General features: G+C 35.2%; 1 protein-coding gene across 1 annotated transcript in view; it reads right to left on the reverse strand.

Moving 5' to 3' along the window:
- Window positions 1–18136, reverse strand: part of SEMA3C (semaphorin 3C) — a 184454-nt gene that overhangs the window by 52596 nt on the left and 113722 nt on the right. The window contains exons 6-11 of the mRNA XM_017880432.1: window positions 17785–17904; window positions 15974–16116; window positions 14527–14641; window positions 12649–12718; window positions 9862–10006; window positions 388–610 (exon numbers count right to left, since the gene is read on the reverse strand). Of these exons, the coding sequence (XP_017735921.1) occupies window positions 388–610; window positions 9862–10006; window positions 12649–12718; window positions 14527–14641; window positions 15974–16116; window positions 17785–17904 (816 nt within the window). The remainder of the gene's footprint in view (window positions 1–387; window positions 611–9861; window positions 10007–12648; window positions 12719–14526; window positions 14642–15973; window positions 16117–17784; window positions 17905–18136) is intronic.

Here is an 18136-nt window from a genome sequence, read left to right on the forward strand (position 1 = left end):
TTTTTTTTTTTTTTTTTCCATTGAGACAGGTAGAAGCTTTTCACAAAGCTGGTTCATTTCCAGTTCGGGTGGAAAGTGCAGCAGAGAAATCATACAAATATCTTGTAATGACAAATTGCCAAGAAAATCATATAGCCCTACCTACATATATGTATTATATATTAAATATATATATATATTCCTCACAAGAACTCTATAATTTATTTATTAGCTTCATTTTACAGATGTGGAAACTGAGGCAAAAAGAGATTAAATATCTCACTAAGGGCCAGACAGAAGTAATTACTGGAGTTTTTCTAGTTTCAATATCATGGCCCTTACCTACGACCTATATTTAATACATACTTTTACTACATATTAAAGCACATGTTGGGCTCAAATATTTACCTGTTCCGAGAAACAGGACGTGGTATCTCCCATCGGCAGCGTTCACTCGATCCACAGCTATCTTTGTATACTTGTAGTCAGTGCCAATACGAACAATCAAAGGCCTTTTGTGGATTGGGTAGATGGAATTGTACATGAGAGGATGGTTCCGAATAAAAGTGACAACATCATCTGGGAACTCCTTGGTGGTTCGCATATTGGGTGTAAATGCTCCTCCTGGACACTAGAAAGAAAGTTTTAAAAAACCAAGTTAATGGCCGGGCGCGGTGGCTCAAGCCTGTAATCCCAGCACTTTGGGAGGCCGAGACGGGCGGATCACGAGGTCAGGAGATCGAGACCATCCTGGCTAACACGGTGAAACCCCGTCTCTACTAATAAAAAAAAAATTAGCCGGGCGATGTGGCGGGCGCCTGTAGTCCCAGCTACTCAGGAGGCTGAGGCAGGAGAATGGCGCAAACCCGGGAGGCGGAGCTTGCAGTGAGCTGAGATCCGGCCACTGCACTCCAGTCCGGGCAACAGAGCGAGACTCCGTCTCAAAAAAAAAAAAAAAAAAAAAAAAGAACCAAGTTAATAAAATAGTTGCCTTGTTCTACTAATAACAAAAACTCCCTACTTTTGAAATCACTTAGAAGCTCCCGTTGTTTTAAGCGTATCTGCTACCTATGGAGGCGAAAAGAAATAGCATGACTATGTTTTACCATCTGTAGATGATTAACACCGTGTGTATTAACTTTGAATTAGGCTAAGTCCTTGTATGTTATTCTGTTTTCAGAGACGAACTGATGCCATCTTATATATGAGATAATTCTTCACCCTTCTCACTCACCATTTTTCTATTTCTTATTTTGTGCCAGACACCATATTGTTAGGAAAACAAAAACTAGTGGACACAATCTAATGCTGCTACTTGTTAAAGTAAGTCATATTATCATTAAATTCAGTCAAACTCTGACACGTAAAAGTTTTATTTCATCTGATCTGCCCTCCCAAAAGAGAGAGCTTAGAAATTGGGGCTTAGGGGCTTAGGTGGCTCAGGCCTGTAATCCTAGCACTTTGGGAGGCTGAAATGAGAGGATGTTGAAGCCAGGAGTTCAAGACCAGCCTGGACAACACAGCAAAATTCCATCTCTGGGATAAAAGTTAAAAATTAGCTAGGTGTGGTTGTGCATGCCTGTGATCCCAACTCCTTGGGAAACTGAGGCAGGAGGATCACTTGAGCCCAGGAATTTGAGGCTGCTGTGAACTGTGATGGCAACACTGTACTCTAGTCTGGGCAACAAAGTGAGACCCCATCTCCATAAAAAAAGGAAGAAGAAAAAAAGGAGGAGGAGGAGGAAAGGAGGAGGAGGAGGGAGAAGGGGAGGAGAGAAGAAGAAAAGAAGAAGATAGCTTAGATTGGATGTGGTAAATTAAATCTGGTAACTCCCCTCTATCAAAGATCCTATTCATTATCCTTAGAATAAAATACCAACAGCTTAGAATGGCCTACAAGCTTCTGCATGATCTGGCCTGAGACTGCCCCTCCTACAATAGGTCTTGCTGCTTCTGAGCCTCAAGCATACCTTCCCTCCAGGATCTCGGCACCTGCTGTTCCCTGCCCGGCATACTCCTCTTCAGAACACCCCATATTGTTTTCTGTTACCTCATTCAGTTCTCAGTTCAAAAGTTGCTTCTTGAAAGTGATGACATATAAAAGTATCTCCCCTTCTCCATCTCTACTTTGTCTCCTTGGCCTGCCATTTTTCTTCACAGCCCTATTTTAACTAACAGTATATTATGTAGTTGCTTGCGTCTTTATTGCAAGCTTGTGCTGACTGTAACTGGGTCTATTTTGTTATTGTTTTGCCATCAGACTTATAACAGAGCTGGTTAGTAGATAATCACCAGAGTAGCTGAATGAATGCATTATACCATTCATTGTATCTGGCCTGCAATTTTGGTGCAGGGTCTGTATGAAACAGGGGCCTCAATTCTCGTCAGGAGGGAAAAGTTTCAGAGCATTAAGTCCAAAGGGGCAGGCAGAAAACAAGAATGAGATCTGGAGAAAGGACTGCTGAACAGCGTCAGCAGTTCTGGAAAGGGAACCTGACAAGGGCTTCTGAGGAGAAGATTCCATTCGTAGGGCACCTAAGGCCAAACTTCAGGGTAGGCTGGGAACGGCTGAGGCCAGAACTCAAACTCACTCACTAATTGGATCTGAGTGTTAAGCTATATGAGAAAAACCATTGGGTATAATATTTTAACACATACAATATTATTACTAAGTTATTAAATACCTGTCAGTCAATATTAAATTCCTGTTGATATCTCTACTTCCAGAAACAAAAACACTATGTTATAGTTTTCTTGAAACACACAGCACTATTGTGTTTTCATTTATCTTCTTTAGAGAGGTATGTGGTAAAAGGAAAGTAACAAAGCAAGCTGCCTGCTCGATAGCAATAGGCACAGCATCAGACATAAATAGCAGGATGCAATGGGGACTGTGACAAACTAGGGAGGTATGTGTTATCCAAAGATGGCAATGAACACTTATCCAGCTGACTGCTTCTAAGCAGGAATAAAATCCTCGTGCTTCCAGACCTCAGCAGAAGACAGAATGTGGAATTTTATGTAAAATCTGCCAAGTGTTTAATGTTGATTCAGTAAAAAAAGAACAGCAACGTGGGGGGCCAAACAAAATATGACAATCTCCAGGTTAAATCCTTGCAACAGCTGTCCAACAGTATTCGTGCCTTTGGGCCAATGCTGCCAGGCAGACCTCCATGTGCAGCTAGATCTCAGCAGATTACTAATATCATCTCACTCATTTAGATTGCATCATCATGAGTGCAATATTTAGACTAACTTTGACTAGTTAACATTACTAGACTAGAACTTTTTACAGATCTGATAAAAATAGTTCTCTTTCTGTAGAAAGGCACAAGGAGCAATTAAATGACTTAAAAGAGTAGCAGTAATGAGACAAGTAATAAAACGAAACCTCTCATTCTTTATTCCATTAACTAGACTTTCATCTGGAGTTCGCGTTTTTATTTTTTTAAAAGTATTATATTTAAATACACGTTTATAAACTGCTCACAATGAAGAGCAAAATGAAGACAAAAAATTTAATTTGAGGTTGTTCTAAGCTGATGAATGTGTTCCATACTTCTGCAAAATACAGAATTATGGGTGTTTTCTAGCCTCAATCTTCACACAAAGTGGAAAAAGGGAACTACATTGCTCACTGCATGAAAACATGGAAAGAGCAATGCATGGGTAATTTAAATAGTTCCAGACCTTCATAAAACACCACTAATTATGGCTTGCTAAACTGATATGTCTCCTTAAGTATTTGCAAGCATTCTCGTTTCTAAGTTCTGGAAAAATCAAAGTTAACATACATTACTAAACAATTTACATAATTTCTAGTTAGTACAGTTTGATGTGAGATAAGCTTATTACCTTATCAGTGCCTAGTCTCTGGCTTTTCCTTAAAGGTAACTGAAACCCAGGTTAACAATTATGTCAAGGTTGTTCAAAACCATAGTTATTAAAGAGGTAATCTAAGCAAATCAAATCAAAGATGTTACTTTGCATTCATTAAAATATTCCCCACAAGACTTTTTTTAATACTCGCATGAATGTATCACCTAGAAAAAAGTATCTCCTAGTACATGTTCAAGCTTACCAAATAATTCTTTTTCATAATAATTAATTCTTCTACTGATTCATGGCATCAACTCTGCTGATAAGACAATGAGTGCTAATAATGTAACACAAACAAAAATTGATTGCCCTTTGTAGACTCTATCTGCAGTACTGAGTTTGCTTAGTGTCATACTGCCAAGAATAAATCAGATGTGATTAACTTTTCTCTCACCTTGCAATATATAAAGCATGTTTATTGAAACTTCCAAGATAACATAACATCTATGTGCTATCGTAAAGTATCTGTCCACTAATCAGGCTGGTGTTTCATTCTTTAGAACACTAATTTTACTCTGCAAATAGTCATTAAGTAATTTTAAGTAAGTAAACTTCTCCTTTAAGTGTTTTTCCTCAGTTCTCCTAGCTATTTATCAAGCAGTGATAAGCCCTCCTTTTTTGAGTAAAGACAGTTCAAGGGCTCTGATTACTAAAGTGTGAGATAAAATGCTACGAACAATAAGAAGGCCACGTTAGGAAAGTAACAGCAATTGTCCTTACCAAACTTCTTTCCTATACTCAGGTATTCATAAATATCCGTTACCCTCTGAAATTTCTAAATGTTCTCTTAATCTTCATGTCCATTAGGCCAGTTTTCAGAATATACTTATATATTAATATACATATCCATTATTTGGACATATTTTATCCAAAAAGCACTTTGATGTGCCCAGTAGGGGACATAATACTATAAAATTACTGTTATCTTCTAGACACAAGTATTCAAGTAAGAAAGACATATTCAAAGAAAAATAACAATATTATGACAAAAAGTAATAACTTGAGACAAATGTAAGATAAATAATCAATTTTGGTTTAGGATCAATTTCCCTACATAGTCAAGAGCCAATATTTTTAAACTGAGTTTTTAATAGTGGAGAACTTACAGCTGCCAAGGTCAGTGAAGATGTTTAGAGATGAGAAAACAAAATTTAGAGTATTTAGAGAACTGTAATTCCTAGGGCATTGCTGGATCATGGAGCCCAAAGTGAAGGAAAGAGGTAGGAGGTGAGGCTGAAGACAGACTGCAGAAAATAATGCAAAACCAGGCAGAGAAAGAGTGACTAGCATGGTCGAGGGGATCTTAACCTAACACGTGGGGGATGAGTGGTATATAGATAAATAAAGGGTCTTAGTGGCACTCTAGAATCTAGGTTTATTTCTAGTACTGGTCTATGAAATGTGTACACTGAGAAAAACTCATATTTTGTGATTCAACCTTAGTAATCCAAGCCCTTTGTTTGAAGCCCAAAAAATTACATAGTTGAAGACTTGTACTTGTGTATTAGCTGACCCTCATCTTCCTTATATTTGCCCTCCCCTACATATAAAAGCCCACCGTTCCAGTCCTACTAACCCACACAGAGCTTTGAAAACTCACTTATTCATTTCCATCTGTTCTTGTAGTGTATGCTGTACCCTGCATCTGAAAACCCCTTCCTTTCTTACCCAATTTATTCACATCCAATCACTCTTTAGGGCAAGCTCAATCTCACATTTTTTTGTCCCTTTTCAAATCAGGCTGTTTTACTACAACCCCTCTCTCCTCTAAACTTCAATATTTATTTTTTTAAATTTTATTCACATGTTTTGAATAACAATGTGAGATGACATGTAATTAATTTTTCATGTCTGTATGGCTTATGCATTCAATTTTCTTAGAAACGTTCCTGTTTTCAAACATCTAAGAGAAACAGAAATACTCTAATGTAAGCACAACCAGAAGACGTATATAATCAACAAAACTGCCAGCAATGAACTGCTCGTATCCTTGCCACTACTGACTATGTGGATCATCAATTTTCTGTGATCCTTTGCATGTACCCGACCTGTCCAAAGCATGATGATGGAAGCACATGACTCTGTTATAAAGAGATGTTCAAGTTGAACACTTTCATTAAGTTCTGCCTTAACAGGATATACAACATATACAAACAATCTCCTGCAGAAGCTTTATACACGTTGCAGCAAAATAATGTAATATGTTTGCTTGGCCACAGAATTTTCATTCTTTGGCTGCCCTTTGCAACATACCAAAAGTGTCCTGTTTCTTCCACAAACTTGAATTACTTATGGAAAAATATTATGACACAATTGGCAGACTTCTTCCTACTGACTTGGGCTTGCTGATGGGGTCGTTTGCTAACTGAGCTATCAACCGTGCTTTAAAAGAAGCATCTACGGGAAACATTAGAACGAGGGTATGAGATTTCTGCCAGTCTCATTTCTTCAAGAACACAGCCGTGTATGTATGGGGTTGACTGGGCAACCATACTACTACATGGGGAAATAAAGTAGGACAATCACAGTTGATCCTTCATTGGGAGGACTTCAGAAGCAACATTCTTAACCTTAGAGAAGAGAGAATACTTTGGATTACTTGGCTGCAGATGGTTTGGCTACATGACACGACATTAAACCCTGGAAGTGCAGGAAGAGACAGACACTGCCACTCTGAGTCAGAGAGCTGACTTCATGATGTTTTGCTGGTTGAAGGGTGGAGGGATAGAATCTTCAGGGAAGTATGCTTTTCCAGGAGGAGTTCCAGAGGTCACTCCTCTACCCTGCCTCTTTTATTCTCTAAGGATCACTCATCTGACAATTTTTTGATTTAAAGGAGCTGCTCTGGTCTCAACACCAGATGTAAGAAACCACATTATAGAAATATTTCTCAAACCCTGACTACTCCCTTTTTTCACGGAGTCTGCTGCAGATGTGTGGTGCTAACCCTGGCTTACTCTACACTGCTTTGGAACAGGAAACAAATGGTCATTCTTCAGAGCTAAAAAACAGTGAAAAGTGGGACTGTTAGCAGAATTTTCTAATTTAGCATGGGTTTATTCTGTTTTACTAAAAAGGGCTTAGTATTCCTACAGTTTATGTAGAACAATTGCTGCCTGACATGAGTGGTTTTCTCACAGTGATTCTCTGAGTTCTACACATTTGTTAAGGTGCCTTTCAAGTTGTCACCTGGGTGAAGAGCCCGATGAGAGGTAATGTCAGAGGTCACTTTTCTTGAGGAAAAAAAAAATTCCTGATTTGCAGCATTTGTCAGTTTCCATGGTGTAAATAGATTCATGACGGCTGATTTCAAGTTACCACTCTAATGTTCTTAATTGAGAAGAGGTGCACATTATCTGCTCTTGTAAGCTGGGTACATGCTGGCTCCAGCACAGACTGCATGAGGCTCTGAGGCCTCAAACCCTGATTCAAGCAGCATGGCTCTCTTTTATCTTTTTAATATCTTTATTCGAAGAGTTTCTCTTAAGCTTTTTGGGGGGGAACAGAATTTTGTTGAGTTTGCAAATCAAATGCTCCTGTAATAACCCCATTTATATGTTGTTCAAAAGAATCACTGAGGAAAGCACATGTAATCACAACCACCTCTTAATTTTCCATATTAAGATGAGTCTATGACTAGGTCAATTTCAAATAGCAAGTCACTCTCAAAAGTGTATGTTTCTCTGAAAATGCATAAAATATGTTGAGTAAAATAGTTAACAGCCTTTGATATATAATGGAATTTCAAAGTTATTCAGCCTCCCCTTCCTTTTCTCTTAAATAATTTCCACTTCTTATCCAGCACTCCCCAATCTTAAAATGGCTGTATCCGCTGATGCTTTTCCCTGTTTTATACAAAATTAATGTTCTGTCCATCTTCTTTCAAGCTGTGAACATCAAAGAGAGATCATCTTAAAGGATAATATAAATTCTGTGACAGGACTTGGTTGTCACTTATAATTATGTCCTAAAATTTAATCTTTTATGATTAAGTAGCAATTCCCATAATTTTTCCAAAGTTAGTTAAAGATCAATTGTTCCACACAAAATACATATAAATGATTAAACTTTGAGCTTCCTAGCTAGGAATGAAACTTAAGCTTTAAAAACTTTGGAACAGGCCGGGCGCGGTGGCTCAAGCCTGTAACCCCAGCACTTTGGGAGGCCGAGACGGGCGGATCACGAGGTCAGGAAATCGAGACCATCCTGGCTAACATGGTGAAACCCCGTCTCTGCTAAAAAAAATACAAAATCTAGCCGGGCGACGTGGCGGGCGCCTGTAGTCCCAGCTACTCGGGAGGCTGAGGCAGGAGAATGGCGTGAACCCGGGAGGCGGAGCTTGCAGTGAGCTGAGATCCGGCCACTGCACTCCAGCCTGGGCGGCAGAGAGAGACTCCGTCTCAAAAAAAAAAAAAATTTTGGAATAAAATATGCTCTTTAAAGGCTTAGCAAACTATATTTTCAATTTTCAAAAAATGAACATTAGTAAAATTTAAGAAGATAAGAAAATAAAGGAGTAAACAATATTGCAAATAAACTCTAATAACAAAGATAAAATGAATCAACAATTAGTAAAAATTATATGGGATAATTATTTGGAAGATATTAGCAAAGATAATTTCAAATTCAAGAAAAAAGGAACACCTTGTTTACATAACTGTTAGTATCTATCTTTTGATTTTTAAAATAAATTCATTGTTCATATTTATCCATTTTATAATTTATAACCCTATTTTATGAAATACAGAGATATAAGATTACATTTCTCTTAATGTTCAATTGTATAACATCTCTCCAGGTGTACTGTCTGACATTTTAGAAACAAAAACTAATCAACATTCTAGAAGGCAGCATTATTATAGGCCAAATGAGAAAGAAAGAGTAGGACTTATCAATGGACCCTTAGAAAAATTCCGGTTCTAATATTCAAGTGCATTGTCTGTATCTTCAGCTGGAAAACTGAGTTTTCAATGTATCCCTAATACTACTAATATTGCATGATATGGATGTATCTACCTGCTTTAATAACAGTACTTCTAGTTCAGACCATTCCTAATTAGAAAACTGCCTATAGTTAAACAGTTCTAATTTGTGTTACTTTATAGTTATAAATACTTTATTTGAATAATTACATCTCATTTGTTGTAATTATTTGCTAACACATAAATTTTCTTCCTTTGAGATGTATGTAACACAATTTCCATCTAAATAGATTCCTAGAAATGGCACTATCTCTATATGAAGTATCTCTAAATTATTTCTCACATGGTTATTCCTTAATTAAAATAGATATTCAGGCTGCAGTGGCTCACACCTGTAATCCCAGCACTTTGGGAGGCCAAAGCGGGCAGATCATGAGGTCAGGAGTTCGAGATCAGCCTGACCAACATGGCGAAACTCCATCTCTACTAAAAATACAAAAATTAGCCGGGCGTGGTGGTGCCTGCTTGTAATCCCAGCTACTTAGGAGGCTGAAGCAGGAGAATCGCTTGAATCCTGGAGGTGGAGGGTGAGGTGAGCCGAGATTGTGCCACTACATTCCACCCTGGGCAACACAGCGAGACTCTGTCTAAAAGAAACCCCCCAAACCCCACAGATATTCATTACTTGTTAAATGAATTTATTATTATTATTATTATTATTATTATTATTATTATTATTTTGAGACAGAGTCTTGCTCTGTTTGTTGCCCAGGCTGGAGTGCAGTGGCGCAATCTCGGCTCACTGCAAGCTCCGCCTCCCGAGTTCACGCCATTCTCCTGCCTCAGCCTCCCGAGTAGCTGGGACTACAGGCACCTACCACTTCGCCCGGCTAATTTTTTTGTATTTTTAGTAGAGACGGAGTTTCACCGTGTTAGCCAGGATGGTCTTGATCTCCTCACCTCATGATCCGTCCGCCTCGGCCTTCCAAAGTGCTGGGATTACAGGCTTGAGCCACTGCGCCCAGCTGTTAAATCAATTTTTATAAAGCATCATAACAAAGCATTTTTCCTGGATACTTACAGTTCCAGGGCGAGGATATGGAATTCTACCCTGATAGGAGATCAGCTGATGATTGGGCCCTTCTTTGTGGGCAAAAGGCCCATTAAACACAGTCTGTATATCAGATAAATGATACACACACACTGCTGACCCTTTGAAAACTGAGCTAAAAAAGAAAACAGAAAAAGGCATTTTCGAATTTTTAAGATTAAAATACAATTAAAAAATATATGGTAAAATTTATGATAAAAGTTAACATTTCACCATAGAAAAGTTAAATGTTATCGAACACATGTGAAATGCTGAAAAACTTTGAAAAAAGGTATTGATACATAAAGCATTACAATATTCAATTCATCCATGGAGATAGACAATAAGTTACAGTAAAGTCCTTTTCAATGTTTCCAAAATATAGGACAACTCAAAAGAGTTTCTAACTGGTTTATCTTAGCAGCAAGAAAGTATACTGATGATTTTATTTAAAAATATGAATTTGAATTCCAAATCACTATCATATATCCTATCAGCATTTAACTCAAAGAAATGAATCTCATTAATAATTGAACACCATATCTTTTTTGTATTATGATTATTTAAATGAGAGTGTTCTCACATGGTATCCTGAATACTAGTTGGAGAAGTCTATGTTGTCACGGTTTATGTACTTCCCCGGTTGGTCACAGAACAAAAAATATGAGCCCCAAAATATTCACTAAACCATCTTTAGTCAATGACACCTCATAAAATTTGTTTGAATCTTTAGTAAGAAATATTTCCATTGTCCTATGGCAGGTTGGCTGAAATCAATATTTCTCTGACTCACATATTTATTTCAAATTAGATGTCTAATGAAAAAAGGTGCATTCCCATAAAAACAAATAAGATACATTGTTAATCGTTAACATTAACAGGCAGAATGATGATTTTGAATTTTTTGATATTAAAGTTACTGGTATTGGAAAAAAAACTAGAAAAACAGTTTTCTTGAAAACAACATTTTCTTAAAATTTGATTTTTTTTCTTTGTTTTTTTTGTTTTTTTGGTTTTTTTGGAGACAAAGCCCAGGCTGCAACCTCCGCCTCCCGGGTTCATACCATTCTCCTGCCTCAGCCTCTCGAATAGCTGGGACCCTGTAGTCCACCACCACGCCCCGCCTCTCTGTTCAATTCTTTTGTGAGTTAAATCAAGACTACTTAGAATAGGAGTTAAACACATCCTTAAAGACATCTTTTTAGACATCTTGTGGGGCAACCGCAAATATTTAAAAACAATTTCCTTGTAAATTTCTTTTACTTTTAATAGCTAATTGCAGTTTACAATTATACTGTGTTTTTCCCATTAAAGAAAAAAACAGCTCTTTAGAGTTTTGTTTTGTACTTGATTGTCTAATCAAAGAGACCCATTATCTTCCACACTGGTTGAGTTACAGCTTAACTCTAAAGAATATGACTGTATAAAATTAATAAAGAAAAATATGAGCAGGAAAATATGAAAATATTATTTATCTTGAAATATTTACTTTAATTAGTTTGGGCATCCCAGAGAAGTGAGAAAACATTAAACTAATTTCCAAACACATAAAATAATCTCATATGGAATAAGAAAATTGGCCAGGCACCATGGCTCACGACTGTAATCCCAGCACTTTGGGAGGCACAAGTTGGGCGGATCACAAGGTCAGGAGTTTGAGACCAGCCTGACCAACATGGTAAAACCCTGTTTCTACTAAAAATAAATAAAAAAAAAAATACAAAAATTAGCTGAGTGTGGTGGCACATGCCTGTAATCCCAGCTACTCAGGAGGATGAGGCAGAAGAATTGTTTGAACCGGGGAGGCGGAGGTCACAGTGAGCTGAGATCACGCCCTTGCACTCCAGCGTGGGCAGCAGAGCAAGACTCCATCTTAAAAAAAAAAAAAAAAAAAAAAAAAAAAGGCCAGGGGCAGTGGCTCACGTCTGTAATCCCAACACTTTGGGAGGCCGGGGCGGGTGGATCACGAGGTCAGGAGATCAAGACCATCCTGGCTAACACAGTGAAACGATGACTCTACTAAAAATATAAAAAACTAGCCGGGCGTGGTGGCGGGGCGCCTGTAGTCCCAGTTACTTCGGAGGCTGAGGCAGAAGAATGGCATGAACACGGGAGGCGGAGCTTGCAGGGAGCCGAGATCGTGCCACTGCACCCCAGCCTGAACAACAGAGTGAGACTCCCTCTCAAAAAAAAAAAAAAAGAAAAGAAAAGAAAATTGGTTCAATGTTTTCAGATTCTAAATAGTCATCACTTTACTTCAGAAGTAAGAAGTATTTTTATAGAAATGCCTAATTGTTTCCAGCTTTCCTAAGGTATAACTGGTATACAAAAACAATACAGTACATAATTAATTAATGTATACAATGTGGTAAGTTTCGACATATGTATACACTTGTGTTACTATCACTACAATCCAGGTGATAAACATTTATTACCTGTGATAACAGCAACCAAAAAAATGCCAAAAGTTTTATTTGCTCATGAGTCCTCAAATTATTTTATTGAAAAAAATCATTTATTTTTTTCCTACATAATTCATATTTTCATTTGTTTGATAAAAATATCAAGCAATTGCTACAAATACTCTCTACAAAAGCATTTGGAAAGCATTAGTTTAGCTCCAATATATTTTGGTAATCAGACAAAAGTAAATAAAATGGAAGGGTTACATCCCAAATGACATGCAAAATAAAAGTTGAAAAAAGAATGCTTTTATAATAATTACTGTTACTCCATGAAGTTTATTGTTTAACTCGTAAAATGTAATTGTTGAATTACCTTGATGTTGTAAAAATGCCATACACTAGTGTTGTCCTCGGGTTATCAGTTTCCAGCAGAAACACATCCTCTATAAAAAGGAAAATATTCTTTTAAAGTTTCTAAATATTAACTTCTTTGTTTTGAAAAATTTACCCTAAGAAAATAATTTCAACTATGAAAAGTATTCTGTAAAAAGATATTCCTGTACCATCATGGTAATTTGGAAACAAGTAATGATAGAAACACTAAATTAAATTATTACAGATACTAATAGAATTTATAAAAATTTTGTATCCTTGTGAAAACCATGCTAGTAAAATAATATTATGGGGAAAAGTACAATGGCATATTATACGGACTAGAACCATATTAATCTCAAAAATATCCATCAGAATATAAGAAAAAGATTAACAGTGAGTGTTCCAGGAGGCAAAGCTACAGAAATTTTCTGGTGCTTCTTTCTAAATATCCTTTAATGTTAATATATTACTGTTTTAATTTTAAAAAATTACAAATCTCAATTTCTTTTGATCTAATCTTAGGAGTTGGAGATGGAATAAAACTTTTCACAGTAACTTATCTTATCATCAAATAGAACTTTTTGAGGCATATGGTCAAAATTGCTAGTGATACTTTTATTTAATGATAGCTCCTCTAACAACAAGATGTTTAAAGTATACTAAGGCAAAGACAAAAGACAAAAGTATGCATAGTGCAGTGATAAATAACAGAATATGAAAGTAGATTTCTGATAGAAAACTCCAATTAATAATCAATTGCCATGATTATATGAAAGGCCTAGATGTAGTGACAATCTTGGTAACATAATTATTGCTGAGAAACACAAAATATGTATTTACTTTAAATTAACAATGAATTTAAATGACCTTATAAACAATAAATTTATAACCACTCAAACAAGAAATTAACAACCACTAGTCCTTCCATATGTGAATAAGGGCTGACAATGTCTAGCTCTCCCTAAAAAAAAAAAGAAAGACTGAAACATAAAAATATTCCCAAACATTTGGAGGGATAGAATGAGCAAGTAGGCCTTTTCACAAAATAATACTTAGAACTTTTCTCTAGAAAAGCTTATCCAGAAACTTTTGTTCCATAATCAACATAATGGTTTTTGAGCAGAACGATATAGTTCATGTTTATAGCTATTAGAATCAGTAAATTTTTTCCATATGGTAACACAGATTTATAGCTTATATTATCACCTGTCTCAAAATCTGAGAATGACCATTATTTTACATTTTAATGAATTACAGTGAAAGAAAAGTCATTTATAAATGGCATTTAGTAAATATGATGTGCCCTGGGATATTCAGATTAAAAAAATAAAAAACTGCTCCTTGGCAGAGGTAATCAGACTGTCAGTCCTTATTTGACCTGGAAAATATAAGCCTCATGTCACATTGAGAACACTTAATCTCAGAGTCACCAAGCAGAACTAAGAAGGGAACACGAGTCTCCAAATTTCTACTCTGACACTTTTTGCCATCCAAACTCTATCCTGTCCATTAGCTACAATAGTAAAAATATATAGCTGTATTTTCACATAAAATCAGAATATTAGATATTCTAGTATACATGAAATAAATATAAAAACACAAACATATCATTACCTATACACCAATTATATAAGTTACACCCCCAAATACACACATTCATTCATACATTATGGTGAATTCAATGAGCTAAATGTTTCAGCAGTGACTCATGGGCATAATAGATTAAAAAATACTTATGAAAATTTATGAAATTTAATTATTTTAAATTAGCATATTATTTATGCTGAAAATACGCAAAATACATCCTCTTCTGAGACCTTATTTAAATATATAAAGCCTTCTTTCAGAAACATTTTTCAATCTCATATGTATGTACCTAATTCATCAAAGTGCGTTTCTGGGCCGTCTTCATCTGTTACGGAGCACACCAGCCTTGCCTTTAAGAAAGTGGTCCACTTGTTGACAAGGCTACGCAGTCCACCAGTGTCATTCTAAAACCATTTTGTAAACATAATTCAGATTAGGTAAATATTGAAGCACATTAAAAATTCAACTTGAACTCTAGTTGCTTGGAGGATGAAAATCTGAAGAATGGATATGTTAACCACTTCTGCACATCAATAGTCAAAGAGGAATATTTATCACTTATAGCATTTTATACAATAGTTATACTATTATTCTCTTACTGCATGATGTCAGTTGAAAATATATTTATTTGATAAATGTATGACATAATTATTTCTAATTTTAACAATGTATAATGGAAGTATTTATAAAATGTCATGGAAAATAGATCATTTAATCTACCTTTCCTTGATAAAACTAATTGTCTTCAATTTGAACATAAATTATTATATACAGTGAGTCCTGCAGATTGTGGTCAGGAGAGTGCTTATATCTTTACACCAAATGGTCCCCAACAGTTTTATATTCACCCCTTCATTTATCCAAATTATCACACAATTTTCAGTATTTCTAATCTGATGCCTTATTATACATTGTAAGGGGAAATGGCATTTGGATCATTCACAAATAGTCTCTATTGAAGACATTTTTTTCTGTGTCCAAAAGCCTTTTAGCCCTTCTGCTGACTTTGCTGTCTTGTTGCAAACGACTGAGAAACAGCTGAGCTCCATGATCAGTGGAATATTATAATATATAAACTATTTTAAACACTAAGCACTTTAAGAAACATTTTTTTCACAAACGATGCTAATCATAAATACGTCAGGACAAGTCTGTAAAACTCTATGATAAATAGGACATCACAAATTTCCTTGTATTGCTATGTATACTTATTGTTTCTATACAAGAACATTTTGGTTACTGTTTTTAATTAGAATTTGATTTTATTAAAGCTGTTCTTTTCACTATTTATAAATGGTTCCTTAATAATCATCTTTTACTGAGATAGTTACTGTATTTTATTCACAAAAATCAGTTTCTTTTGGTAATATACAATTTAGCTATTTTTTTGAATAGCAATGCATTAAATGGATATGCAGAAATTTGCCACAAGTGTTTATTTGTTCAAGAACACAAACAAAATATTTTCTTGAATTAAGATTTTTACTAAAATAGGGTATGCTTATCTCATATAACTTAATGAAGGTTAGAATTTGGGTTAGGGTTATAAACACTATATTCAATATAAAATGATGAATATTAAACAATAATGATGAATGTTACCTTAAATGTTCCCCTCAATATTTCATTTGTAATAGTTGATAATAAAAGCATGGAGATAAAGTATAATTTGGATTTCTTGGTCTTTCTTCAAATTAGATTTGGTACTGTTAAAATATACAAGCATTAATACTTACAGGACATATTCGAGCAATCATGGAATGAATCTGTTTTGTGCTCCTGTTATTGTCAGTCAGTTTTTCTTTGAAGAAGAAGTATACCTTAGCATCATTTGGATCAGTACCATCTGGGATGACATGTGCATCTACAAACATAGGTTCTAGAAAAATATACAAAAGACTAGGTATATATTCATGATGAAAATCCATCTTCTGTCATCTAAGTAGACCACAGGCACATGCCTACCCCATCTTTGGTAGAAAAAACAATTCAATATTTACAGGTACCATTTCTAAAAGCAGTAATTGCATTCACTCACCATACCACATTTGGAATGTCAGGTAGCACAAAGTATAGCTATAATATGATAAATTACTTTATTTTTTGTCTGTAATACATTCTGGAAGTGCAGGAAATACAAAAATTCTTTGTGCACTGGTGAGTTTCAAAAATTGAAAAACTTTTCTACCAGTTATTTCCTAAGGAACCTGACGGCTGTTTTATTGAAAATAATATTATTTTCAAAGTGTGTTTTCAATCTAGTGCATGTAAACTCAAATTCGTTGAAGCAGAATAAGGAGTTGGAAGTCCAAGCTCTGAAAAACATGATCTTTCTTAAAACGCAACATATGAAATGAAGGGGAAACTTTTCAAGGAAAAACAGCATCGTTAGTCATTTGGAGACATACAGGGTTTCCTTATTTCAAGAACAAAACAACTTTTAGAATATTCTATTTCCAGATGTACTGGAGGAATAATCTGAAGAAGTAAATGAACAATCAATGCTTTCTTGTGCTAGCCTATCAGCGAAATAGGATGCTTCACTGTGGTGATTCATGCTTAACTCTGCAATGTTAAATGAATTGCCACATTTAGGGTCAGCTAAAATTTTCTCCAGGGTGAAATGACAAGAATCTTAGTGTTTTTTTTTTTTTTTTTTTTTTAAATTGCTCTAAACAACAGCAATTGGTTGGAATAATACGGTAAAACCAAATGAGCACCTTTTTTGATGTGAATTCCGTATGACGCCAAGAGCTGGAGGCAACTGAATATGGATAATCATAAAGTTATTATTCCTATGATTTCTACTGAATATTAGTCCATTTACGAGAAAATACATACCAGTTTCATAATTTTAGAATCTNAAATTGCTCTAAACAACAGCAATTGGTTGGAATAATACGGTAAAACCAAATGAGCACCTTTTTTGATGTGAATTCCGTATGACGCCAAGAGCTGGAGGCAACTGAATATGGATAATCATAAAGTTATTATTCCTATGATTTCTACTGAATATTAGTCCATTTACGAGAAAATACATACCAGTTTCATAATTTTAGAATCTAAGTTGAAAACAAAAAAAGAGGAGGCTCCGGCTATAACCTATTTATTGTATCTAAATGTCATACATTTGGGATAATTTTTAGATTTGGTATTGTTAAAATATACAAGCAGATTAAATGAACTAAAAAGCATATTTAATTGCAATATGTTACAATTAAACAACCGGAGAAGATGCTTGGGTACTGAAATATAAATTATCACTGTCACTTTTATCTATTCATATTCTTATAATTGTAGGATGATTAATAGAAATAAAGAATCAAAATATGGACTATGAGCTATTCAATTATTTATTTTCCCCTAATATTTCAATTATTTATTTTCCCCTAATATTTTAAATCATAGAGTACAGAATTACTATTATTCATGTCATAGCCTGATATTTTAGTTTTTAACCATTATCCCCAGTTGTTAGGATGGAATTAAATAAGTTAGTTTAATATGATACTAAAAAAAAAAAAAAATGCATCAAATGCTTTCTTACCACTTAGCCATTTGGAATTATGTTGATCAGTTCTGACCGCATTCCTCTTGGTTAAACTTCGAAAAATAGCAGCATCTGTCCCCATGAAATCTATATACATTCCAGAGAAAAGCTCCTCATCTATGAAAAAGAAAATATTAATGAAATGTAAATTTGTAAAGCTATTTTGAAGTTCTACATGAGTTTATTAGGAGATCACCACAGGTATTACAGTGTTATGATAATTGGTTATAACCAAATGTTAATTGGTTTGCATTGTTCAGCAAATCAATAAATTTTACAAATTTTAATCTTTTCTCATTATTGCCTGAATAATTACTGTTTTTAAAAAATCAAACCTCAAAGCAACTTC

This window comes from Rhinopithecus bieti, unplaced genomic scaffold (genome assembly GCF_001698545.2).
Source record: "Rhinopithecus bieti isolate Rb0 unplaced genomic scaffold, ASM169854v2 scaffold_11291, whole genome shotgun sequence".
NCBI classification, from domain to species: domain Eukaryota; kingdom Metazoa; phylum Chordata; class Mammalia; order Primates; family Cercopithecidae; genus Rhinopithecus; species Rhinopithecus bieti.